The sequence below is a fragment of the Megascapheus bottae genome, chromosome 1, assembly GCF_031878675.1.
Source record: "Megascapheus bottae isolate mThoBot1 chromosome 1, mThoBot2.hap1, whole genome shotgun sequence".
Lineage (NCBI taxonomy): Eukaryota > Metazoa > Chordata > Mammalia > Rodentia > Geomyidae > Megascapheus > Megascapheus bottae.
The window spans coordinates 56,511,304-56,538,373 of record NC_143509.1 but is presented as its reverse complement, the minus strand read 5'-3'; the positions used below and the strand labels follow the sequence as shown (position 1 = coordinate 56,538,373).

The following is a 27,070-nucleotide window of genomic DNA, read 5'->3' as shown; positions in this document are numbered from 1 at the left end:
ATGGTTTTGTCACAGGTTAAAAAATGCCTCAGATTTTAGCATTATGAGGACTGGAAACTATATAAAATATCCTTTGAGGATGTAATGACTATCCAGTCTTTGATGCTTAAGAGGGACTTTGAACTAAATGTGTAAAATAGAGTACTCATATGAGCAAGATCTATCTTACAACAAGTTCTTCAGAGTGTTTGGTTGTAGTTACCATGGTGTTTTTGTAGATTCTACAAACAGGTGCACGGGGAAAAAAAAGAGAAGTCTGCAAAGATTGAACAAACAGCATGCACTGTGCTATCCTTTATTTAAAAATTGTGAGTTAACTTACAGTCAGTGTTCTCATTTACTGTTCTGATGGCACAATAAACTGAGAGAACATTAACATAATTCCCAAAAGGTATAAACTTGTAAACACACATGTATACCAGCCATGCACACACAACATACACGCACTCATAGTATAGTCTAAACACAATTAAGTGATGAAAAACACTTTAAATGCTCTAAATCAAATCAAAACCCCTTTATTATAATAAACTGTGGCGATACTGTGGCTATGTTGAAAACTACTATGACTGTTTAAAGGCAAAAAAAGGAAAATACTGGCAATAAGAAACTAGCAGCATAAAACAGCTAAAAATAGAAAAGCATAAGGCTAAATAATAACAAATTTCTAATGTTGATACTGTATAGGATTGCACAGAATTCAAAATTGGTTCTTAAGGAACTATTTAAAAAGTCCTTGGAAATATTAAGTTGCTGCACTTTGCAAACAGTGGAAAAGAAAAAAGTATTTGGAATGTTGCACATACACACACACACACACACACACACACACACACACACACACACACAGAGGAAATGCAGTAGGTATATCAGTTTATGGTCTTTGTGACCTTCAATAAGTTTTATAAAGAAAATATTTAAGTGCCAATGTAGTAATGTAGTGAAAGAAAGTTAAAAAATCCTAACAATGTAAGTCTGAGTGGATTTGTCAGGTATAAGAGTACATTTCAAGTTTGGGGGCAAGGCATGATGGATGCACATTTAAGAAAGTAAATGCCATGGAACCCATAAAGTAGGGTGAGCTTTTTGAAGTGTTGAGAATGAAGATGTATGAAACTCAGACTGTCTTACAGAAATTGATCAGTTAAAAATTGATTTCATAGTGCCCAATAAATAGATAAGGCTAACATTTCAGCAGATGGGTTTTCCAATCTGGTTCAGACACTAATAAATGTTTACCATACATTCAGGCTGATACTCTGTAACGCATAAGTCTGAATCCTGGTTTAAGAAGAAGCACACATTAGCAAGGATTCCCTACCACTACGTACAGGTTCTTATCCAAATGTCTGAAGCTGCTAGACAATTACAAACAGGGCTAAGTTTTGATCTCCTACTGATTTCAGAGGAAAGGAAACTTATTTTCTTAAGAAAGTTCGACTCATCCACAAGCAAGGGACCTGTCTTTACAACCTAAGAAACATATGTAATGTTCTTAGTGCTGAAACTCATAACAAGTTCAGATCCAGAAAACCTGACAGTTGGAATAGGAGAGAGAAATGGAGAATTCAAATGTCCATTGTGTGCTTTGTAATACAATATGCCTCATGTGTCAGAATGGCTCAACTGCTTTCAGAATAAAATGCCACAATATGCAAAAGACTTAGGTCTCTGGGCTGGGTTGAGGGAAGGAGATGGAGACCTTCCATCTCCAGAGACTCTCTGGGATGAGCTTGCAGCAGTGGGAATCCAGAGCCCTTGATGAGGCCTTGCTTTTCATGAGTTTGTTTAACCCAGTAGTTTGTGATTTTGTCCAGATAACTATTTGTTTTGGTCATTTTCTCTCTAAAACCAATTGGTCAGACAAGTTGCTGGTGTGATTTCTCTAAATGAAATCTAGCTGCACAAGTATGTTAAGGTGCCAACTAATTCAAATTAATGCCCATCAATAATGCTGGTAGGTATCAACTGCTATTGCTGATAAATCAACCCCCAAATGACCTAACTAGATAATCTATCATACTACCACACTAGGTGCTTTTACTATCTTGAGTTTTTTTTGTTTTCTTTTTGTTTTTTTGAGCTTCAAAGAAATAGTTCTTTTAAAGTGACTGAGAAACTGCTTCTGTCTGGCTTTGTTTCACTCTTCCTCTTCTTCCTCTTCTCCTTCCCCTTCTCCTTCCTCCATGGTTTCCACAATGAGCTCTGCTGTGCAGGTAGCCTCTCCCAGGCTGTTGACAGCCTTGCAGGTGTACTTTGCATCATCATCCCCACACACATCACTAATAATTAGAGAGCAGTTCCCATCCTCATCGTAGTCGATCTGGAAGTGGCGGGACTCCCTGATTGATTGGTCATCTTTGAACCAGACGACTTCAGGATCTGGATATCCTGTATCATAAGAAGAGAACACAAGTTGTAGAACCTGTTATTTTCAGTTTATCAACTCATACCAACAAACTCTTAAGCTACTGTTGATAGGGATGGAAGGGGGTCAAAGAAAATGAGTGTGATGTTGGTTCTTAGATCTGCTGTGATATCCTTATAAGAATATGGGCATGTGAAATCTCCAGTTGGGTGTTTGAAGGTTATCTCTTTCTCACTCATGCTGGACTCTCACTACACATGACCTGTATAAAGAAAAAAATTGCTAACACACTGCCCACTGCCACGAATACAGCTACTTTTTTACCTTGTATAAAAAGTTAAACAAACTTAAATTAAAAATAAGAGAACATTGGACACAAGGGGTTTGGGAGTTTTTAGAAACATTCTAAAGTTGGATTATAATGGTGGCTTCATGACTTACTTGTAAAAAATAATGACTTACATATTTAAATTATGTAAACTTTATAAATTATAACTCAATAAAGCATATAACAGCTATTTAAACCATAAGATAGAAGAAACCATTAGACAGAGTAACTGGTAATATCACTAAGATAAGTGATAAGTGCTTTAGTCTGATCTACCAGCAGGAAGTCTGCATGCAGATAACAATGCATCACATGGCTGACCACATGGTATGTATTAGTTATGGTTTTTGTACAAGTAACTATTAAAAAATTGAGTAAAAATTTAAAAATAAACACATTTTTATATTCTAAAGGGGTACATATATGTCACCAATATTGCATCTGTATATGTGTGTCTGTTGTATACGTATGTAGGTGAGGCAGTGAGTTGGAATATATGACATTTCAATATATATTACAACTGGCTTGTTCTTAAGTATACAAATACATATATTAAATATGTAATATATTCCAACTGAATTTTGGGAAGTATTTTTAGAGGGGAAAAAGCATAACCTCAACTAGAATAAAAATTATGTACAAGAAAAGTAGTAGTGGCTCATGTCTATAATCCTAACTACTCAAAAGATTGGGATTTGAGGATTATAATTTGGAGCCAGCCTAGGCAGACAATTTCTCAGGATTCTCTTTTTTTTTTTTTTTTTTTTTTGCCAGTGCTGGGCTTGAGCTCAGGGCCTGAGCACTGTCCTTGGACTTTCTCAAAGCTAGAACTCTACCACTTGAGCCTCAGCATCACTTCCAGCTTTTTTCTATGTATGTGATATGGAGGAATCGAACCTGGGTCTTTGTGCATGCTAGGCAAGCACCCTACCACTAGGCTAAACTACCGCCCCCCCTTTTTTTTTTAACAGTTGTGGGGCTTGAACTGAGGGCTTGAGCACTATCCTTGGACTTTTTCTCAAGGCTAGAGCTCTACCACTTTGAGCCACAGCACCATTTCCAGCTTTTTTTCTATGTATGCAGTACTGAGGAATCAAACCCAGGTCTTCATGCATGCTAGGCAAGCACTGTACCACTAGGCCAAACTCCCAGCCCAGGATTCTTTTTTTCATTGTGGATTTTTTTTTGTTTGTTTTTTGTCATAGGACTTGATCTTAGGACCTGAGCACTGTCCCTAACCTCTTTGGCACAAGGCTAATGCTCTACCACTTCAAGCCACAGTGCCACTTCTGGTTTTCTGGTGATTAATTAGAGATGAGTCTCATAGACTTGCCTACCTGGGTTGGCTTTGAACTGCAATCTTCAGATCTCATTCTCCTGAGTAGCTAGGATTACAAGTGTGAGTCACCAGCTCATAGCATGACTCTTATTTCTCGTTAATTTATAAAACTTTTTAAGTGGAGGCATGTCTCAAATGCTAGTCACGACTGCTAGTCAGGAGTGAATGATAGTACAAGTCCTTGAACTCAAGCTCCAGTACTGGTACCCCCCCCCAAATATATATTATTTGTATTTTATATATGTATTTATGTATTTCTATATAATTATAGTATTCATTTCAAGTATAATTTTGATCAAAATATCATGCATATAGTGTAAGTTCTCATTAGCACCCCAGCCAGAAGCTACATAAATGCCAAGAAAATAATCTCAAAAGGGTAAAGTGATTGACAGTCACTGTCTCATAAAAATTTCAAAAAATTATATAAAGGAAGCTGGGTGTTTGTGGCTCACATTTGTAATCCCAGCTACAACAGGTAGAGATCTGTGGATCTCAGTTCAAAGCCAGCCAGGCAATAAGACAAACCTCTCTCTCTCTCTCTCTTTTCCTCTCTCTCTCTTTTGCCAGGCCTGGCTGGAACTCAGAGCCTGAGGGGTATCCTCAGGCTTTCTCAAGGCTAAAGCTCTACCACTTGAGCCACAGCACCATTTCAGGCTTGTTCTATGTATGTGGTACCAAGGAATCAAACCTGGGTCTTCGTGCAAACACTCTACCACTAGGCCAAACTCCTAGCCCAAGTTCATGAGACTCTTAACTCATATGGTAGAGTGCTAGCCTTGAGCACAAAAGCTCAAAGCAACCATGCCCTGAGTTAAAGTCCCCAAATCAGCTTACACAGAAGATATGGAGAAAGGAGCCAGGCACTGGTGGCTCATACCTGTAATCCTGGCTGTTCAGGAAGTGGAGATCTGAGGATTGCTGTTCAAAGCCAGCCCAGACAGGAAAGTTCAAAGGACTCTTATTTCCAATAAACTACCTAGAAAGCTGGAAGTGGTGCTGTAGCTCAAGTGGGTAGAGGATTAGCCTTGAGCAAAAGAAACTCAGAGACAGCACTCAGGCCCCTGAGTTCAAGTCTCAGGACTAGCAGAACAAAAAAAAAAAAAGAAAAAATCTCAGAAGACTCAAAGGTAACAACAAGAGTGTGGCTGCACCTTGCACAGCATAATCCCCAATATGAGCACTTTATATTATTGCAGGCAGTACACTTGCTTTTTATTTTAATTAATTAATTAATTAATTTGGTGGTGATAGCAGTAAAGTTTGAACTCAGAGCCTTGTATTCTACTACTTCTGCCATGCTACAACACTTTTTGCTTTAATCTTTTATTTATAGTCCTGGATTGAATTGGGGGTATTATGCTTAATAGGCAAATGTTCTACCACTTGAGCCACACTCCCACCCCTGTATTTTAGGCTGGCCTACAGCAATCCTTCTTCCATGGAATGCCAGGTATGGCTACAGTAGCTGAGGTAGTGTCTTTCTCGCTTTTTACCCTGGGCTAACCTGGAACCATAATCATCCTAATCTTTTCCTCCCAAGTACCTGGGATTACAAGTGAGCCTCTATACCCAGCCCTATGAACACACTTTTTTGGTCAGTCATGGGACCTGAGCATTGTCCCTGAGCTCTTCCGCTCAAGGCTAGTGCTCTACTACTGTGAGCCACAGCTTTACTTCTGGTTTTCTAGTAGTTAATTGGAGATAAAATTTCACGGACTTTTCCTGCCAGTGCTAGCTTCATAAACTGCAGTCCTCAGATCTCTGCTTCCTGAGTAGTTAGGATTATAGGCATGAGCCAATGGGCCTGGCTAACCTGTTATTATGACAAGCTAAAGGTGCAGGAACAAAACAGTCTTTCCATTTCTACTGTTGGTTTACTTTCTTCAAAAGGCATTAGTGTTACAGCATTAGAGAGACAGACAAAGTGGGTTTTTGGTTTGCTCTCTTAGAGATACTATGCTTCTGGCCTTGGAGAAGTTGCTAAATAAATTTGCATTTTACTTGTGCAGATCAAGATAGGAGATAGCCCCTTCACTCTGGTTGGTACATGAAATCCACAGCTTTGAAGAGGCCTGTCTTATCTTGTCCCCTATCCTTCTAGAATTTCACAATCCGTGGTACTGGAAAGGTGATTAGTCATTAACTTTGCTAGTAAGATCCCTTAAGATCTCTGAGCTCTAATCGCTTGTCATTCTGTTATATAAGGAGCAAGGCCTGGGTCCTAACTTAATTTGAAGTCATATTGCAGCTCCCTCTGCACCATCATTCTCCTCTTTACTCCATGACCTTTTTTAAAAACACTACAAAGATTTTCCCTTTTTGCACCTGTGGCCTCACAATGCTCAGGGGTGCTCTCTGTGTTGGGTATCATTGCACAGGTGAGGGCCTGCACTCAGTGGTATGAGTTCACTGCCCAAAGTCACACAGCATGCTGATGAGCAGCTAAGTCAGCCTACTTGAATTCTCTACCCTTTTCAACAATCTTTCTTTGAGAACTTTTTATGGGTGAGCCACATGTTTCTCAGGGGTCTGCAATGCCCACTTTGTTGTGCATGTGCCATGGCTAGGGTGCTCCATGAGAAGCCATTTTAAAACATAAGTCCAGTGCTCAGTGTCCAGGTTCAATGGAACCTAGGACAGTTACTTGGGAGGGGTGGGGGCAGTTTGAGTGAGCAGCTCTCTGAAGCATCTCCTCCTGACCCCATGTCCTTCCCTCAGAGCCTTCCTGTGGCATCAGCTGCACAGACCTGACATCTTTCCCAGGGCTCCATAATGCAGCTGTCTCTAGGTGTGGTGAAGAGGCCTGACTATAGCTTACCTTCAATCTTGCAGTCAAATCTAGCAGCACTTCCCTCCACAACTTCCAGATCACGAATGGTCTTTGAGAAATAGGGCTTTACATGGGGCTTTTCCTCAGCCACAGCCTCAAGGAAAGCCTGGTTGACATCTTCTAGAAGACAGAAAGAAGACCAGTTCATTTCTTCATTCCTTCTTTTCTTGTTTCCCCTAGACTGAAAGGGCTGGCTTTTTAACAAGTTGCTATAATTTCACAAATGATGCAGTTTGGAGGGGTGAATCACAAGCATGCCTTTCTCCTAGGGATGAGTTGGCCTACTGCCAAAAACATTTGGCAGTGGAGAGCCGTGCCCTAAATGGGGAAATGTTCAGCCTTCCCCTTCCCCAATGCTGACACATTGAAAAAAGAAGTCATCTTTAAGAAGGGGTTTTAGGCCGGGAGTTTGGCCTAGTGGTAGAGTGCTTGCCTAGCATGCATGAAGACACGGGTTCGATTCCTCGGTACCATATACATAGAAAAAGCCAGAAATGGTGCTGAGGCTCAAGTGGTAGAGCTCTAGCCTTGAGAAAGTGCTCAGACCATGAGCTCAAGCCCAGGACTGGCAAAAAAAGAGGGTTTTATCTGTACTTTATGCTGCTTCAGGATTGCTTAAGGTATTCAAAAAGGACAGAATCTCCAGCCTGCCTGCCTTGGTGCCCTTTGCCCCTCTGCTGCTGCAGGTCCATCACCTGCCTTGAGAGGGAGCAGCCAGATCTAGAGGCACCGTCATTTTGCCAGCATTAGGTGCTTGGCCTGAATGTGGTAAGACTGGATCAGGATGTGAGACAGATCTAGGAAAAAGTGTCCTCCCCTCCCTTATGGCTATTTCTGGACACCAGGGTTACCTGAGTTGTGGCAGGAGTGGCTCAGGAGGCACAAGGCCTTTGTGCTTCAGATTCTATCCCTGACTGCAAGGAAGCTCTAGAGTAGCAAGTTATGGGTCTTGCCAGTTACCCTAACTTTGTGCCCCATGGGATCTAGGGTCAGCTTTTAACTTGTGGATACCCAAAACACCAGGTAATGGAGGAAAGACACTTCGATAAGAAAGGGCTGTCTGTGTGCACCTGCAAGAAGAATAACGTAAGGCTTTTACTGCAGAGATGGTTGGGGTAGCTCTCAAAGGTCAGAGGTAAGGAGCTAGCTCTGTATATCCCAGAAGGGGACTACCGATCACAGCCTGATAGCCATACATATTTCTGCGGCATGAATGATTTGAAGAAATATAGAATATTCAAGTTAATTTTGTGGAAAACACAAACACAAGGACTATAGAGAATGGGAGGATAATTTTTAATGTTATACAATCTTAGTTTTTAGTTTTGCCTATTAATTCTCAAGTCTTGCTTTTGTAATAAAAAGTAAGATTTTTAATAAAGCCCTTTTTAGTTCTTATACAAAGCACAGGGAAAAGAATAAGCAATCAACTAGTTCCATCAGACAAATAATAGCTTTCCTTCTGAAGACAGTTAAGCCTCAGGTTTAACAAAGAATAATTGCTAGACTTACTAGTTGTCAGGGCAACCCCAAAAGTCCTGAATTTATTCTCATAGGATATATTAAGAAAACAAAAGCAAATTTGAGATCCTCAAAATGCCCCTCCATCTGCAACCCTCTTTCTCCCTGGGATAGGAGGAAGCCCTCTTGTCTTGGTGCTCCTTACCTTCGGATTCTAGTTTCTCTGCATTGAGAGGGCTGGTTGGTGACCCTGTTGAGGATTTCCTGCCACTGAGCCCTGAGATCATTGCCATAGAGGACAGTCTTCCAATGGCTCTCACAGCATTGCCCGTTTTCTGGAAAATAGACACTGAGGTTGGTCTCAGTCAGTGTCCCTGACTGCAGCAGGCCTGTGCTCAGGCAGGGATCCTGGGAGAAAAGCCTAGTCCAGGAGAAGCTCCCCAGAACCAGTGTCTTCTGAGAGAGTGAACCAGCGTAGGTCCTGTCTGAGAGTGAGCCAGCCTTGCTCTGCTCACACTGTCAGTGTGTCCGAAGATGTTCAGAGAAAGGAATGGGCCCTGGAACTGATGTGTGCGTTAATGTGACTAAACAAGGTCAACATGAGACAAAAACCCTTTTCATACTGTGCTTTAACTCCCATAAAAGGGATAGTTTATATAAAGCAACTGCAGGCTGAGACAGCTCCAAAGACTTATTGCTAACTGGCCCAGTGAGGCAGTTTCTCATAAAACAATGTCTGTGATAGGATTTTAATTGGTCAGGAAGACAGTTACTACAAATCCCATGGGTCCTCATTGTGGAAAAGAGAGTCGACCTTGGGTGAGCCACTGAATCTCCCACTGCAGTTTCTTTCTGTGTATATGGAGGTGGCTGGGCAAGAAGGCTCCAAAGTCCTGTTTAATTCTGTTTATGAATCAGATACTTAGGAGATTTCAAGAAACACCTGGACTGGCCTCAGCACAAGTCTGCTACTCACAGTCCCTGCATGTTTCTTCGGCATAAAGAGACATTGCACCCACAGAACAGACACCACTAACAGATTGTCTTCTTGTCCCCTTCTGAGAGAGGAAGGAAACAGCCTCTTCAGAGGCAGATGCCATGCACTGGCTCACTGAACCTCAAGCTATGCTGACAAAGCCATGTTCCTCCAAAATTCATTTCACACACTTACAAATCTTAGGAAAGCCTCATTATTTTGACTGTCTGAAAAGCCAGTGTTTGGAGTAAAATGATTATTTCAAAAGTGGTGAATTTCTAGATGTTAAAGGATCATATGGAAAATTATGTGTCTTAAGCAGGGACCTGCTTTTGTATCCACAATCACTTTTCCTTCATGTCCCCTTTCCTCCAATGCAGACCATTTTTGAGCACTCTGAACAGACATTCCAACTGGCTCTGTCCTCTGGCCATTAGTCCTTCTGCACATGGCACTAAATGGTTTGGGTGTACTTTTGGCCTTCTGCTGCTTCGGTGTGGTTGGGTCACTCCAAACAGAATCCAGGAGGCCCAGGCGTGGGGTGATGAGGGGAAAATCATGGCTCTGAAGGGAATGTTCCTGCAGATTGAGGCCACTTGGCAGCCTTTCAAACTCTTCTTAGAGGCTGTTACTTAATTGATGACCTGGTTAATCTCTTTGTAGTGTTGAGTGTGGTAAAACAGGTCCCCACAGGAATCTGTTATGAAGGTAACACAAGGTTGAGACAACCAAATCCTACACCCTACCTTTGAGCTCTCTATTCCTTTTACTCAATGCAGATTGGTTTGCCTTGGGGCCAGGAGTCTCTAAACTCAGAGGGTACTTTTCCAGATTAGCTTTTAGCTTTGAGTTTTACCTTAGTGTCTGGATTCTGGGTTAGACGGATTTGAATTTTCTTGTAGTTCTAATCTTCCCAGAAAGACTGTGACTCATACCCATGAATATGGGCTCCCCAATTCTAGACATCTAAATTGGGATGGACTAGGTCTGTCTTCATTTGCGTAGTATAGAAAGATGATGCCCTTTTTTTCTTAGTTTGATTTTGTAACTGAATGTCTAAGAAGAAGTAATCAAAGAGTTGAAATGTTTCAGAGGAGTGGCAAAAATAAGCAGTATATCACAAAGCAAATATTTCCTGCAAATGTAAGTATTTAGCACATAATTTCTTAAACAAGGAGAAATGCAAGTGCTTAATAAAAAATTAAAAATAATCTACATCAGAATTCAATCTTTGAAAACTAACCTGTGAAAAATAATTGGTAAGGAAGGAATTTATCAGAACTGAAAATAAATATCTTTATGTTCTAGTCTTTTAGTTTCATGGCTCTTTGCTACTTTGCTAAGATCTTTGGAAACTATTGGGACAAAATTCAAAACACCAAAATTTCAATTGTCTAACTTTCATCTTTACTTTAAGAAAGCCTTTTTATCTTTAGAGGGCAATTGCAGAAGCTGAATTCCTGTGTTCACTGTGGATAGTGTTTGGGCCTTTAAAATACAGTGCAGATTCTCCAGTTCCTAGAGAACCAGCTAGAATGGCAACTGTTCTGGTTCACCCCAAACTTGTGGGTTTCCCAGTATTAGGGTCATTCAGTACTAATATCCATACAGCCCTTAGTAAACGTTGGTCATCTTGGCACTAGCTGACCAATAGGCCCTACATATATACCAACAGCCCCAAGACTACAATTTTCTCTGAGAAGTATAGTACATAATGTCTAAATGTGATGGCCAAGAATAGTCTGTGCTATATTGAGTCTCATGTTTTCTCTCCTGTTGCTCTTGATCCCCACTGTTGGGGACTTTGTGGTTCTCAAAACTAAAGGTATTTGCCTATAGGCCTCTTAATTCCTAGTCCATTCCTTACAGTCTGTATACCTTGGCCCAGTTAGCCTGCCCAGTTTACCCTTACTGCTAATCCTTACTGATATGTCTTTGTAAAACGCTTTAATACAAAATTTAAAATATATTTTCTTTTAGAATAACTTCATTGTAAGATCAGAATGCAGTGAGTCACCTATTGCATGGAAGGATTTGTCCCCATGTTGCTTCCTTCCTCTGGAACCTCTTTGAAAACCAGAACTCCTGAACAAGGTTCCTTGTACAGTTGTCTGGAGTACCTATAACCTGACTTAACCCCTCACTCAGCACAGCCCACCCCTCCTTACTCTATTAAATATAATCTTGGCTATTCTGGGAGGGGATCCAGCCCCTGTTATTCCTGGGGGAGCTAAGTCTTATGATTAGAGTTTAAATATGGAAAAATGTACCTTCGGAAGTAACCTAACATAGCTGATCAGATGTTCCTGAACATCTGAAATTGTGCTTTAGGGTGTTTGGTGTTGGGTGAGATTTTGTAGATTACTTTTGTCTACAATTTTGTCTGTTTTTGTGTTTGACTTTGGTTGATCCTGGGGCTTGATCCATGGACTTTGGTGCCTGGGCTGGCTTTGAACTGTGATCCTAGGTCTCAGCTTCCGGAGTAGCTAAGATTACTGGCACAAGCTACCAGTGCTTGGCTCTCACTGCTGGTTTTGTGGAAAAATAATTTCCAAATAATTCTATCTGTATTAAAATAGGAAATTAAGGTTCATTCTCTGAATTTGATTGTCTATCTCCACCATCCTACTTTGAGAAAACACTACTTTTAGTAATATAAATAACAAGAAAAAATTAAATGATTAAAACACCAGGAAAAATTATAAATTCCATGACTGATATGGCTGACATTTCATTTGCTTATTTTTGTTTGTTTGTTTATGCTGGTCCTGGGGCTTGAACTCAGGGTCTGGGAACTGTCTCTGAGCTTTTTTGCTCAAGGCTCTAGAGTACTTGCGCTACAGCTTCACCTCTGACATTTCTGGTGTTAACTGTAGATAAGAGCGTCACAGATTTTCCATCTCAGGCTGGCTTTGAACCTTAACCCTTATATCTCAATCTCCTGAGTAGATAGGATTACAAACATGAGCCACCAGTGCCTAGCTTTCATTTGTTCGTATCTTATTCTTCTGTACCTGAGCCCGTGGTTGGGCATCTTCCTGGAATTGTGGCACCTACAGATGTTTCAAGGTGGTAAGGCTGCCCTTTAACACACAGCCTCATTCAAGTGAGATCCAGTTAGACTTGCTGGCCTGCCCTATCTCTCCAGAAATATTTCTCGAAGATTTACTTGTGTTAAAGGCTGCTGAAAGGAAAGCACAGGTGTTTTAACTCACCTTTCATCAACCTATCCATCCCTTTACAAGGGACATGTGCTATGTAAGACTGGATTTCACTGTGGGGAAACTCTGACTGCCACATGCTTGTGTCACCAGTCTCTGAAAAACCACATCACAGGCCCTGAAGCTCCTTCAAGACTTCTTAAATCTCCATGGGAAGTTGTACTTCTCCAGAAAACTGTGTGACAAAGGACTTGGGCAAAGTCTCTGTGCTGTCATGTCCCCAGGGTCTCCAGCCAGTGTGAGCCAAGTTCCCACTTCTGTTTCTACCTCCAGCTACACTGCCATTTCCTCCCCGCTAGATTCCATGATAATCTCCAACTCCTTCTGCAAGCATCTGCTTTAACTGCATCGGCTCTGGCTAGGACTGACCCCTTCTGTCTTACATTCACATATACGGTTATGGATGACTATACTAATAGTTTATAGCTCTCCTGGGCCTTATGTCCTTTTATGTCTATGTGTTTGAATTTCCCCTGCCATATACATTCCCTGAGTATGGAAACCAGGGAATGGAAATTCTTTCTGCCAGAAGTCCAAGATGTATTGTAAATTGTGATAGTAATGTATATTATTTATATTATAGCTTGGTGGTAAAATTGCTGTGCAGTTTTGGATGATAGCTTTATCTGTCTTGTTATCAGAGGCAATTCTGTGTCATTAACACTGTACTTCAGAGCCAGGTTTTGTTTGACTATTGGCTTTTCCACTTAGCTGTGTGATCCTGGATGAGTTCCTAATGTCTTCTCTGCCTCAGTTTGTCTGTGAAGTGGGGCTATTGATAGCATCTGTTACCTAAGATTAAAGAGTTGCTGTACAACAAGTGCTTTGAACAGCCCCTGCCCCCCAGCTAGCCCTCCATTTCTGTTAGCTTACTAGTAACATTTCCAAAGGTTCACTATGTGCTGGGTATTGTGATAAAGGCCATAAGAAGATTATCTCACAGAAGTTTCATCAATGTAGTGGTGTTGACCTCACCATCTCACAGATGAGAAGATGAACTCACAGTAAGACTCAGTTCTTGCTTAAATATGCACAGCCAACACCCAGCCTCCCTAGAAAGTGGCAAGGTAATGGTGTTCATCTCTAGCTATGAGGACAGGAACACTAGCAGTCCAACCTGAGAGGCACCAGGCTGTCAGGGGTCTCCCTTATTGGTCCCTGTAAGACTGGCTATACTTGAGCAGCCAATTTCCTCTCAGCAAAAGATATAACACTGTATCTTAATCAGTTGCCTAACTAGGTCCCAGACTATTTTAGAAACAAATCCAAACTTTCTGAGGAGTGAGGCTAGGGCCAGTTTTAATAAGAATGGCTTGAATGAAGCAAGCATGGGAGCTGCCAACCAGCCCCAAGAAGCTTACATTACCTGCCATTTCCTTCGTGCCATGTACTTCTTCATTCGATCTTTGGAGAGCTTCTTGGCCTCCATGTTCTTGGTGTCCTTCATCAGCCATGGATGCTGAAGGCACTGGGTACAGTTCAGGCGGTCTCTGATAGGGGTCAAGAGCAGAGGATTTCTGAGACGGGGAACTCAGAGACTATTGGTTAAATCAGAAGTGGGAGGTCACCAGAGTTCCCCTCTCTTGGTTCATCTAACATGATCAAGGTTACTGTGCACTTTGCCTTTTTCACCTCTTGGTCTGGATTATACTGATTCAACCAGCACAGGCTAGTGTTAAGAAGCACAAGCTACTAGGAGAGCCGTTGGCATCTCATGATCTTCTCCTGGGATTCAGGAGGGCGAGTGCTAAAGGACAGGCTTGTCTGGGAAGGCTAGCACCATATTCCAGGATGGTGTCTCTGATGGTCACATCAGATGGCTGGGGCCATCTGGGATCTAGTACTCTGTCTCCTCATCTAGGAAGGGGAGGGGAGAGAGAAATTCTAGAAAAAAAATCTCTGAGAATCATTTAACTCTTGCACTGATACTCCTGGTTGAGTATCAGGTTTATCCTGTTAGAGATCAAAGAGGTGTCTTTGATACAATTAATAAATCATGGCAACTTTTGAACTGCATTAATATTCAGTTAATCTCTGAGATTAAGATTTCTGAGCCATCGCCTCAACTGTAACAATTATAAAGGCCAAAGAAACAATGCTAACCATACATAGAGCAAGGACTTGAAAAAACCTGAGATAAAGGTATTATGAGGTAAAGGTTTTACATACATTTTACTTTATAACAATCGTTTAAAACAGGCTTCTGGTTAGAGAGATGCTGAGCACAACAGTTTATGGGAATCAAGTGTTTTGATCTATTTAAGATCAATTTTGTTTTTCAGGGCCTGGGTTTGAACTCAGGTCCTCAGTCTTGCTTGGCTAGCACTCTACCACTTAAGCCACACCTCAAGTCATCCTTTTTGGTGGTTAAAGATGAAGTCTTCCAGACTTTTCCATCCAGATTGGCTTTGAACTGTTCCCACATGAGGCTGCCCATCCTCTGTTGGACATCTGGCCCCCATCCATGTCATCATCACCCTGTGCAGGCCACAATCATATCTGCTCCTTATTGCCACATCTAGTTCAGAGGCACTGAAGCTAGGCCTTGCCTTGTCTGCCCATGTCTACAAAGTGAATGAAGTGCCCAATGGGCCAAAGGTCTTAGCTGACATCTCCATAGCTCTCTGCCCTAGGCAGCTCTCCCTTTATGTGCAGAGATTTTTCATCTTCTTACTTCAATTTAGCCAATTCTGCTCACACACTACCAGTGCTGTGTAGCCGCAGGTAACCTCCTCCTTGAGTCTTTTTCTCAGCTCCATTCTGCAGTCTTGTGAAACCCTGCAGGCCCTATACCTGACATTTCTCCCTACTGGATCATCTACATGTGACCTCCAGAGCCCAGCTTCCCACCATTTGCCACTGTGTTCTTTGTCAGAAGGAAGTGGGTCATATTCAGACAGTAACTCTTAATTTACATGCAGAAAAAAACACCAAACCAGGACAATTTGGAGACATGAAGATCTTCCAACAGTTTCCAAATTGCCTCTGTATATGCATTTGGACATTGCAAAGTTACATTCCTTGCATAGGGGTTATGGAAGGGTCCCAAGGGCAACAAGTGGATACAAAAAAAAATTAACAGAGGCTTTCATCACTCATGTAGCTACCCACTTCCTGTGATTTTCTCTCGAAGGTGATCCTTCTAGTACATTCTTTTTTTTTTTTCTTTTCTTTCTTTCTTTTTTTGGTAGGGCTTGAATTCATGGCCTGGGCCTTGTCCCTGAGCCCTTCAACTCAAGGCTAGAGATCTACCACTTTGAGCCACAGGGCCACTTCCAGTTTTCTGGTGGTTAAATGGAAATAAGAGTCTCATGGACTTTCCTGTTTGGGCTGGCTTCAAACCACAATTCTCACATCTCAGCCTCTGGAGTAGCTAAGATTACAGGCATGCAACACCAGTACCTGGCTTAGTATATATATATATATATATATATATATATATATATATATATACTTATTTTTATTTTTATTTTTTTTTGCCAGTCCTGGGCTTGAGCTCAGGGCCTGAGCACTGTCCTTGGACTTTCTCAAGGCTAGAGGTCTACCACTTGAGCTTCAGCACTACTTCTGGCTTTTTTCTATGTATGTGGTACCAAGGAATCGAACCTGGGTCTTTGTGCATGCTAAGCAAGCACTCTACCTCTAGGCCAAACTCCCGGCCCCTCTTTTTTTTTTTTTTTTTTTTTTAAATTGTGTTTTATTGTCAAGGTAATGTATAGAGGGGTTACAGTTACATTCATCAGGCAATGGGTAAATTATTCTTGAGTACTGATACCCCTTTTTTCTCCTTTACCTCCTCCTATCCCCAGCCAATCTTAGTATATTCTTTAAAGATACTTTAGTGTTCTGAAGATGGATGTTAGAGGCCAGACATTGTGGCTCACACCCATAATCCCATAATCCCATATACTTAAGAGATTGGTTTGAGGCCAACCCAGGCAGAAAGTGAGACAAGACAGCAAGACTCAAGTGATGGAGCATCTGTCTAGCAATTTTGAAGCCCCGAGTTCAAACTCTAACACCTGCCACTGTGTGGCACCGGGAAGGAGGAGTCTGGGACGAAAGCCTCTGCTCCCAACCCCTTCATGGATAGGGACTCCCAGGGGCAAACCTCCCCACTTTCCCACCTCAGGGAACCCAGGACTACTGTGGAGTCAGGGGAGGGAAGGGAGTCCCAACAGGCAGAGGAGAACCCTGCTGCCGAGCCTCGGGGCAGGGGCTGGGCTGACCCATGAGCCCACTCATTACTTCATGTCCTTCTTGAGCAAGTTGCTGATGAAATCCTTGGCATCATCTGAGATTTCGTCAAATGCTTCATCATCGAAGTCCCAGGTGGCTGAGGTGACGTTGGCTAAGGTCTCGTTATCGTTGTCACCCATAAAGGGGGAAAGTCCACTGACCCTGGGGAGAGAAACAGGAAAGAAGGATGAAAGGGAGGTCAGTAGGGAGGCAGGAGGATGCAGCCTTGCAAGTGAGTACTAAGGTCACAAGTGAGGGCTGCAAAACCCCTTACCCTAACTCACACTGACCCTGCCATCCCCCCAATTGTTTGTGGGGAAGGATGGAAGGACCACAGAGATACAACATGGACACTCACTGCACTTCAGGGTGTACCCATGTCCACAGAGTTCACAGCAGGGGCTGTTTCCCGCCTGTGTTCTATCCCAAAGCTGGCAGGCACCCACACTGCTCTTGAGTCCTGTCATCTTTTACAGTGAGAATCACCAAATCTCTGCCTCTTTTCCTAAGCTCCAGGAAGAGGCTGAGTATGCAGGGGTAGCTCAGAGATGGGAGCCAAAAGAACATAAGAACTTTTAGTCAGCAAGCAGAGTTCAGAGCATCTGAGCTGTTTAGGCCGGGCTTCCAGGAAGCCTCTATGAGGGGAACATGTCCCCAGGTAAAAAGCTGAAATTGATGAGTTCACTGAATCTCTGAAACACAGGGGGGTTCTTTTTTCTTTTAAGGTTAAAAAAATTGTTATTTGCAGCAGTGCTACTTCACTAGACACTATGTTGAAAATGAACTAGACAACTTGTGGGGGTATGGGAGTGGGAAACCAGGGGGGAGTGAGGGAAAGGATGACACTGTCCACAAAGAAATGTACTCATTACCTGACATGCAATCATCTTTATAATAATCGGACATCATCTTTATATAATAAAAAATTAGGGACTGGGAGTTTGGCCTAGTGGTTAAAATGCTTGCCTAGCATGCATGAAGACCCGGGTTCGATTCCTCCGTACCACATACATAGAAAAAAAAAAGCCGGAAGTGGTGCTGAGGCTCAAGTGGTAGAGCTCTAGCCTTGAGAAAGTCCAAGGACAGTGCTCAGGCCCTGAGCTCAAGCCCAGGACTGGCAAAAAAAAAAAAAAATTATTGTTATTAAGGTGGTGAACAGAGGAGTTACTATTTCATAAGTCAGGTAATGAGTACATTTATTTTTGGACAGTAACACCCCTTCCTTCACGTTCCACCAGTTTCCCCTTTCCATCCTTGCCCACAAGTTGTGTAGTTCATTTTCCACACAGTGTCTAGTGAGTACTATTGCTTCATTTGTTCACCCTTTGTCCCTCCATTTCAACACAGGGAACTCTTACTTCCTCATTTTATAGAGGAGGCAATTGAAGCACAGAATGGTATAAATCACCCACCCGTGAGTCAGTAGTGGAGCTGGGTACCTGGAGCCTGGCCCCAAGGCTGCTGTGTGCCACTATCCTTTGTGGATTAAGATAGTAGCCACAAGGCTGGACCACAGTAAGCACTTACTTAGCCATGAGCACAGATAATGTGCAGTACTGATCACCCACACTGCCTCTTCCAGCCTGTGGTCATAGGAAAGCCTCATCTACCAGTAGCTTAAGCCAAACACAATTTGGAAGTTAGAAAATCCAAGCAAAGCACATTTATGGCTCACAGACCTGATTTGTGGCCTCTATGTGCCTCTTCACACAAGTAGACCCCCACATGCATGTGAACCTAGGACTCTGTCTCTGTCTCTGTCTCTCTGTCTCTCTGTCTCTCTCTCTCTCTCTCACACACACACACACACACACACACACACACACACACACACAAACGAGTGAGTGTGTGACATGTGCAGCTTCCCAGAATCTCATCCTTATACAGCAGCTCATATTTTGCTGTAATGCTCAGAATTCCTAATAATGTTTCTACCTTTTGAGCTTGCAATTATTATTTTATTGTTACTAAAAAGGTGATATGCAGGGGGGTTATGGTTATATAAGTCAGTGCATTTCCTTTTGGACAAAATCACCCCTTCCTTCATTCTCTCCCAGTTTTCCCTCCAGTCCCCCCACACATGTTGTATAGTTCATTTTCAACATTGGATTTAGTGAATACCACTACTGCATTTGTATACCCTTTGTCCTTCCATTTCTGTGCCCCTCTTTACCCTCCCAAAGACAGATAAACAAGACAAGAAGAAAAGAAAACCAACCTAGCAATGAAAGAATCCCTCTTGTTTCTAGTTCCTGGAATTCACTTCAATAAAAATTATTTTATATAGTCAGATGCACATAGGCACTGTACCTTTGTATTCCTTTCCTAAGAATATTCAAATTTTGGCCTACCGTATGAATGTGTAAATGAGTCTACAATTATGTACCTGGGCCTCAGGCCTTTTACCTCTTAAGTTAGGATTTTATGAGTCCTTACAAAGTCCCTTCTCCCAAATCTATATGAGCCCATCATCAAAAATCACAGTAAACTAATAGTTTTGACAAATGGGAGGCCTCAGCTTGTGAGCAGTGAGCTTGGTGAAGCAGCACCCTCCTGAAATACAGGGAGAAAACTGGCTCTGGTGAACACTTTCACTAAGAAGCATTGGTAATCGAATTACCTCACCCATATTTGTGTTTTATTAGTTAATAGGTGTGTGTGTGTGTGTGTGTTTGTGCGCGTGTGCGCGCACGCGCGCGCGCATGCAAGCATGTGTCCTGTGGACTGAATTCAAGGCTGTTCTTGAGTTTTTGTGTTCAAGAGTAACACTACCACTCAAACCACAGCTCCATTTCCATTTCTTGCTCTTTTTTTGAGTGGTTAATTGGAATCTCAAGGACTTTTCTGTGATCCTCAGATCTCAGCATCCTGAGTAGCTAGGATTATAGGCAGAAGCTACTGGCTAATAATATATTTTTATAGATGGATTTTTTTCTCTCTTTTTTTTTTTTTGTGGGTCATGGGATTTGAACTCTGGGCCTGGGCACTGTCCCTGAGCTCATCAGCTCAAGGCTACCACTCTACACCTGGGCCTAGGTATTGTCTCTGAGCTCTTCCGCTCAGGGCCCTACCCCTTGAACCACAGCCCCACTTTCCTTTTCTAGTGATTAACGGGAGATAAGAATCTCATAGATTTTAGTGCCTGGGCTGGCTTTGAACCTTGATCCTCAGATCTCAGCCTCCTGAGTAGCTAGGATTACAGGCATGAGCCACCATGCCCAACTTATATAGATGGATTTTCTTAAAATACTGATTTATGTTTGTATGGAGGGTGGGGGTATTCTTGGAGTTTGAACTCCAGACCTTGTGCTTGGTATGCAAACACTCTGCCACTTGAACCATACACACCTTCATAGCCCTAAATTATGTTTAAGGAAGGCAAAAAAGAAACTATTTTCAGTTGTGTCTCTGTGAAAGAAAGGTAGAAATTTACCAGTTCCCAAGTCTGCGCAGTTATGTGTTGGGCCTTTCCATTCTCTGGGCCTCCATTTCTCCTTTTACACACCATGAGACTGGGCTCCCAGCTCCCCCCATCTCTGTGATCCTGATGACCCCATGATGACCTCCTGAGGCCTAAGCTAGCTCCCTTAAGAGGCAGCCTGCCTATCTCTGATACCTGGTTCTTCTGGTTTGCATTTTCCATTTGAAATAAAAGGAAGTCCCACAGCACTCTAAAAGATGGCAGGAAAAGCAAACAATCCTGCTGTGGAATGCTAAAGAGGCCCCTCTAGCAAACTTTCTTCCCTAATTAGGAGTTGTAATCCTTCAGAGATAGGTCTTAATCTCTGCAGGCAGGGAGAGCCCATAGCCTCTGGCCCTGGCACCCCTCCACCTGGCAGCACATTCATCAAAAACAGCCTCCAGCCGCTGGCTCGATGCCTGCCAAACAACCCTGTATTCTCCCTACTGAGGACCACGACTCTAGACTAAAACATGGAACGTGTGCACACATACATAGCATAGTGAAGAGAACATTTGAATTTTCAGTAATGGTGTTTCTGCATGATGGAATTTTGCTGGTTTTCTCTTTTTTCCCCCTCCTTTCCCCTCCCCACTGTCTAACATACTACGTACCCCCAGATTGGCCTTGAACTCTTGACAGACATGTATCGCCACACCAGCTTGGATTTTTTAAAGCTTTCATTTCTGGAGTTTATTGCTAGAATTTGCATAAGGGATTATATTGTCTTTATTTGTTAAAAATAAATCATTCTATCACTAATGCTCCATTAAAACACAACTTTTCCCCCTCTTCTAAGTCTTACTTAGTTTTTAAACTAGAGACTGATCCAGTTTTTACATGATTGTACCTGGGAAAAGTTCTCAAGTGCTTTATTTTTTCCAGTTGGCATCCCAAGTGTATAGAGTCTTCACACTTATTCTGAATGCTAATGAGTCACAAGAGTTACAACTGCAGAGTGTTCTAATTTCTTAATTCTTAGGGTTTTTATTGTTGCCGTTCTCATTTGCTTGTTTGCTTTGGCAGTGCCAGGGATCAAACAGAGGACCTTGAGCATGCCAAGCAAATGCTCAACATGATCTCTACCCTTACCTAATTTCTGACACCTAATCTCCTTGCTCAGGCAATCTAGGGCAGTGGGTGTGCTGCTCTCTGGGAAGAATATCAAGAGAGCAGAGGACACCACATTGTCTCAAGCCAAGAGAAACATCTGTCAGAATGACTAAGTTCTTGGAGAAGGCTTAGTCTTCATATTACTTTCACCCATAGACATTGAGTGGGTTGGAGAAGTCTGAGCAGGCCCGCAGGTAGAACTGAGTCTTAAGTTTTCAGACCAAAACTGGAAGGTGGTGGTTGAGCTGTGTGTGAGAGTAGGGAACCTGCTCAGGACTCAAAATGGGCCCAGCAATGGAGACGGCAGGGTAGAGAAGCCTAGGATAGGATAGGCAGAGGCGACCCCTTTCCCAGCATCTAGACCCCACATGCAGAAAGTGCCTACGCCTCTACTTGGGCGCTCCTCAGCTGGCTGGGCTGTTCTTCCCAGAAGAGCTCGCCTCCTTCCAGACACGCACACACATCTCTTCCTTTCTGGAACCTCTCTGATTGTAGGGTAGGATGAGGCCCCAAGCTTATGGAAGGTAATCTATAGATGAGCTGAGGTAGGAAGAGTGCATTGCTGAACCAGTCAGGAAGACAGCAGGGAGAGAAAGATCACTGGTGTCTTTGGGTCCACAAAACCAAACCCCTCTGTTCAGAATCCGGTGAAGAAACTGGGATAGCACTGAGCTGGCCAGTGTCTCCCAGACAGTAGAGAAGGCTTCCTGTGATATCAGATCAACCTTCTCAGAGGTGAACAAGTCATCCCTGGTTTGGGAGATGTGCACCACATTAAATAACAAGCATTTTATTACCTCATCTCACTCACCATCTCTCACTGGCCCCAAAAGGAGATGAAGAGGAGCTCTCTGTATGAAGTTAGACAGACAACTAGCTACAAAGAGGGACAGAACCAGGTAGAGGATGCTGAAGGTCCCAGAGAACCTCTTCCTGACATCCCACCCAGACACCTACAGGCTGCTTCCCATGCACCAAAATTAACTACCCCTCCCCTTATAAAACTTACTCTTCTTGGTCTTACTTTTAAAAGTAATGTAGTAAATAATTAGCATAGTATCCAAACTATCATGTTCCTCTATTTTAAAGAATTTCTATTTTAAAATAAAACCCAATCTGGGCAGGGAATCTGAGACTTTTTTCCTCCTCCCCTCCTCCCGGTCTTTTTTTTTTTCCCAGTTCCTGGCTTAAACTCAGGCGTGGGTACTGTCCCTGAGCTTCTTTTGCTCAAGACTATAGCATTCTACCACTTGAGCCACAGTGCCACTCCTGGCTTTTTCTGTTTATGTGGTGCTGAGGGATCAAATCCAGGGCATCATGGATGCTGAGCAACACTATACTACTAGGCCATGCTCCCAGTCCCCAGTCTGTCAGACTCTTCAATTAGCCAGCAAAAAAGCAGAAAGTAAAGCTGTGGTTCCAGTGGCCAAGTGCTGACCTTGAGTGAAACAGCTGAGAGACAGCATCCAGGTCCTGAGTTCAAGCCCCAGTACCATCCCCCAATACCCAAAATAAACACAATAAAATGTGCCATTATGACACAGTAACTCTAGTTCCAGATTGTGTTTTCAACAGAATATACAGGCGTACTCACTAAAAATAGAACACACCAAACTGGAAACTACTCAAAACCCCATAAATCCAGAATAGACATATGAGTCTACCTGGAATGAACAATCTACCACTTGGTTTAGCACTGGGAATGAGGCTCACAACATGGAGAAAAAGAAGCCAGACACTTCCTTCAGTGTGATTTCTGTTCAAGAACAGACTGACCTAGCCAAAGAGTGCAGACATGAGGAAAATGGCTTTTACTAAGACAGTAACTGGGAGGGGCCCAGAGGGCTGAGGATCCTAGTTTTATTAGGTTTCTTGGTCAGGTGGGCTGTGGAATACTGGATTGTGTTCACTGTGAAAACTTGCTAAGCAATAGCGCCACTGCTGCCACTGCTATCCTGGTTTGCCTGGAACTGTCCCCATTTTAGCAAAGTCCTGTATCCTGTGAAACTGTCAGCCCTGGGCAAACTGGGACTCTTGCCCACCTGCCCAGACTGTGGGAGTGGACAGCCATATAATCCCAGCCACCTCAATGACCAATGAAATGAACCTATGCTATGACCCACTCCCTAGTTTCTGCTAAGGCCTAACCCTTTTCCTCTTCCTCCCTCAAGTTAAAGACAGTAACAACAGACAATCCTTGTGTCATAGCAGTGGGAAGCCTGTTGCAGCAGAGGTAAGCCTCTTGTGATTGGATGGGATCCAGGGTCCAAGCAAGGCCTTGGGGCAATAAAATCTGAACAGAGTAAGCTAACTAAGGATAATTTCTGCAGGGCTGGGCAGTTCTGACAGACTCAGAAATCTAAGTCAGCTACACCCAGACCCAAGGCAATTCCAAAAGGGGCAGGCCAAACTCGGGCCTTCTGATTTCTTATCAGTTGTAGGAGATGTCTAGAACAGCACATTTATTCACCAGCATAGAGAGAAACAGGGAACTACACCCCTGGCCCAAGGGAAGTGACCCTCAGTAGGAAGCAGGGGACTTTGGAGAATAGACTAGCATGGGTCCAAAACTGGGGGGAGCTGTCCTCACAGGCCACGGCAATAGTAAAACTTCTGAGCATGTGGAAAAGCCCTACTGTACAGTCACCCCATGTATGTCAAAACTTTTGCCACAGCATTCCTAAACCCGCTGGTCATCATAGTCACTGAGAGCCTTTTCTCATCCCAGGGGAAGGCTAAGGAACATTTCAAGATCCTTTAGTTTTCTATAATACACTAAGATTCCCTTTTGATGTGTGTGTGTGTGTGTGTGTGTGTGTGTGTGTGTGTGTGTGTGTGTTTATTTTGGGGTTTACTGTACCACATCTGGCCTGAGAAAAATTATTTTCTAATGGATGCATATGCATGTCTGCATCTTTGTGTAGAACATTCCATGACTGTGTGGCCATGCAAGTTCATGGGCTCGCTCTGGAGCTAATGATTATCTGGAAGCCTGGTGCCTTAGTGAGACCCATCACTCCTGGCCCCCTCCCCAGGTCCCCTGGGACTCACAGGATATAACAGATGACCCCGATGCTCCACATGTCCGTGGCGTAGCTAATGGGTTCATAGTTGATCACTTCAGGAGCCACAAACTCTGGGGTGCCAAAAAGGACCTTCAGGGACCCTGCATTCTCTGAAAGCAAGATGGAGAGATGTCAGTGGCTACTGCATCATAGAGCCAGTTCGAGGGAAGCGTTTCTGCCCTGGTCTGTGACCTGGTCCCTAAGTCAAGAGGGACATAGAGAAGAGCTGGCTGGGTCTTTCGGGTGCTCTCTCCACAGATGATAGCTGAGACACTTGGCATTATTGTATGCAAACACATTAACTCATATTAACCCAGAGAAACCAGGAAGCAACACACGCACTTCAGGTATCCTGAGAAGAGGAAGAGACCAGTGAAGTGATTGCCCTTCTGCTTGTCAGTCTGGTGGTGGTGGAGGTGGTAGCCCTCTGCTTGACAGTCTTTATGAACTAGCTCACATGGGCAGGGCTCATGCCTCCTGCTCAGTGATTCCTTCATGCTCACCGATTACAGCACTTGCATGGCCTGTGTGCTTGCCACCAGCTTTCTAAGAGTTTTCCAATTTGCTATACGCAACAATCCTAAGAGGGAGGTGTAATGCTCAGGTTGCTGAAGACAAAAACGAGTCCGGGGGAAGCTAGGCAATTTCCTACCTATTTCATTAGTGGTGGTCAGGACTTGAACCTAAGTGGTTCTGTCAAAGAGCCAGCCTCCTTAGCCCTTCTTCCATATTTAGCCTAAGCTCATGTCTTTCTTCCTCCCATGTGCTGCCAGGATAGCCAGGGGAGGCCTAAACCCTAATGTGCTATCCTCAGTGGTGGATGTCAGTCCTAAGGGCCAGGACTAATCAGCAGGCCTATTAGATGCTAAGGGTAGTACTTGTAGCTGGAGGATGAAGTGTGTGTGTGTGTGTGTGTGTGTGTGTGCACACAAATCTGGAGGGGGAGTGCGGTGGGGGGACAAGCTTGGGTCTGGAGCCATATCTGGTCTGATTTAACTCTGCAGGGACCATGGCAAACACTCCAAAACAAAGCCCTAACAGTACTCACAGCACAGACCAAACATCCACACTTGTAGCAGAGAGATGGAGCCAGTAAGTTAGCCCAGAACTTTTCTCCTCTCCTCTCTTCTCCTCTCCTCTCCTCTTCTCCCCTCCCCTTCCCTCCTTCCTTCCTTCTTTTCTTTTCTTCTTTTTGTCGGTCACAGGACTTGAATGCCTAGATGCTGTCCTTGAAGTCTTCAGCTCAAGCCTAGGGCTCTACCACTTCTGGTTTTCTGATAGTTAATTGGAGATAAGAGTCTCATGGATTTCTGTGCCTTGGCTGGCTTTGAACCACGATTCTCAGATCTCAGCCTCCTGAGTAGCTAGGATTACAGGTGTGAGCCACTGGCACCCAACTTTCCTTCTTTTCTCAGGGTGGTGAAATAAAGGTGACTTTCTGTCAACAGGGCAGTGGCCAGGATGAGGAGTAACCATCGACACCAGGAGGTGATAGAGGCAGAGTGGATGTGATTTTGTATGTGAGAACATAGTCAATGACCAAAATGGCTTCTGGTGGGTGATGAGCCTCTACCAACATTTCCCATTACTGTACTTCCTTCCTCCTCAATGTGTGAATCATAGGAGGGCTTTGGAGCACCCAGAGCTAGGCACTGGGTCTTTAAACCAGTCCTACATGTTCCCTGATTCACAGCATCTTCTGGGCAAAGCTGTGGAAAACCTTGGTCTCCTAGTCTATAAATTGAGGGTCAGAAATCCTATCCTGCTGACCTCCAGGGAGAATCAATGTTTGTTTGTTTGTTTGTTTTTTAAATAATATTTTAGTTATTTTTATTTTCTGGTGGTACTGGGGTTTTGAAATCATGATTTTATATTTGCTAGGCAAGCACTCCACTACTACTTGAGTCTCTCACACACAGTCCTTTCTGCTTTAGTGATTTTTTAGATAGGATCTTTTACTTTTTGTCTAGATTGGCCTCAGGCTATGATTTTCTTCTTCTTCTTCTTCTTCTTCTTCTTCTTCTTCTTCTTCTTCTTCTTCTTCTTCTTCCTCTTCCTCCTCCTCCTCCTCCTCCTCCTCCTCCTCCTCCTCCTCCTCCTCCTCCTCCTCTTCCTATGTAGGTGGTATTACAGATGTATATACTATACCTGGCTCTTTGGAGGTAGGGGGGGTCATGGGACTTGAACTCTGGGCCTGGGCATTGTCCCTAAGCTCTTCAGATCAAGGCTACCACCCTCCCCTTGAGCCACAGCGCCATTTCCGGTTCTCTTGTGGTTAAGTGGAGATAAGAGTCTTACAGACTTCTTAGTGCCTGGGCTGGCTTTGAACTGTGATCATCAGATCTCAGCCTCCTGATTAGCTAGGATTACAGGTGTGAGCCACTGTGCCTGGCCTGGCCTGGCTTTTTCTTTTCCTGTGCCAGTCCTGGGATTTGAACTCACAGCCTAGAAACTGTTCCTGTGCTCAAGGCTAGCACTCTACCATTTGAGCTTCAGAAACCTCAACCCTCAGATTGAGTAGCTAGGATTACAGGATTAAGACACTGGTGCCTAGCCTGGCTTTTTTTTTTTTTTTTTTTTTTTTGTGGGTCATGGGGCCTGAACTCGTTCTGGGCACTGTCCTTGAGTTCTTCAGCTAACTCAAGGCTACCACCCTACCCTTGACCC

General features: G+C 43.3%; 1 protein-coding gene across 3 annotated transcripts in view; it reads right to left on the bottom strand.

Annotated features, from left to right (window-relative positions):
* Positions 1-265: 265 nt before the first annotated feature.
* Mylk (myosin light chain kinase) overlaps positions 266-27,070 on the bottom strand; it is a 202,635-nt gene continuing 175,830 nt past the window's right edge. For 2 of the 3 annotated variants that reach the window (XM_090345269.1, XM_090345261.1), the window contains exons 27-32: positions 24,390-24,513; positions 16,775-16,927; positions 13,893-14,016; positions 8,535-8,664; positions 6,857-6,988; positions 266-2,391 (exon numbers count right to left, since the gene is read on the bottom strand). In XM_090345269.1, the coding sequence (XP_090201395.1) occupies positions 2,141-2,391; positions 6,857-6,988; positions 8,535-8,664; positions 13,893-14,016; positions 16,775-16,927; positions 24,390-24,513 (914 nt within the window). In that variant the 3' untranslated portion in view covers positions 266-2,140. The remainder of the gene's footprint in view (positions 2,392-6,856; positions 6,989-8,534; positions 8,665-13,892; positions 14,017-16,774; positions 16,928-24,389; positions 24,514-27,070) is intronic. The other variant, XM_090345252.1, reaches the window with a different exon arrangement.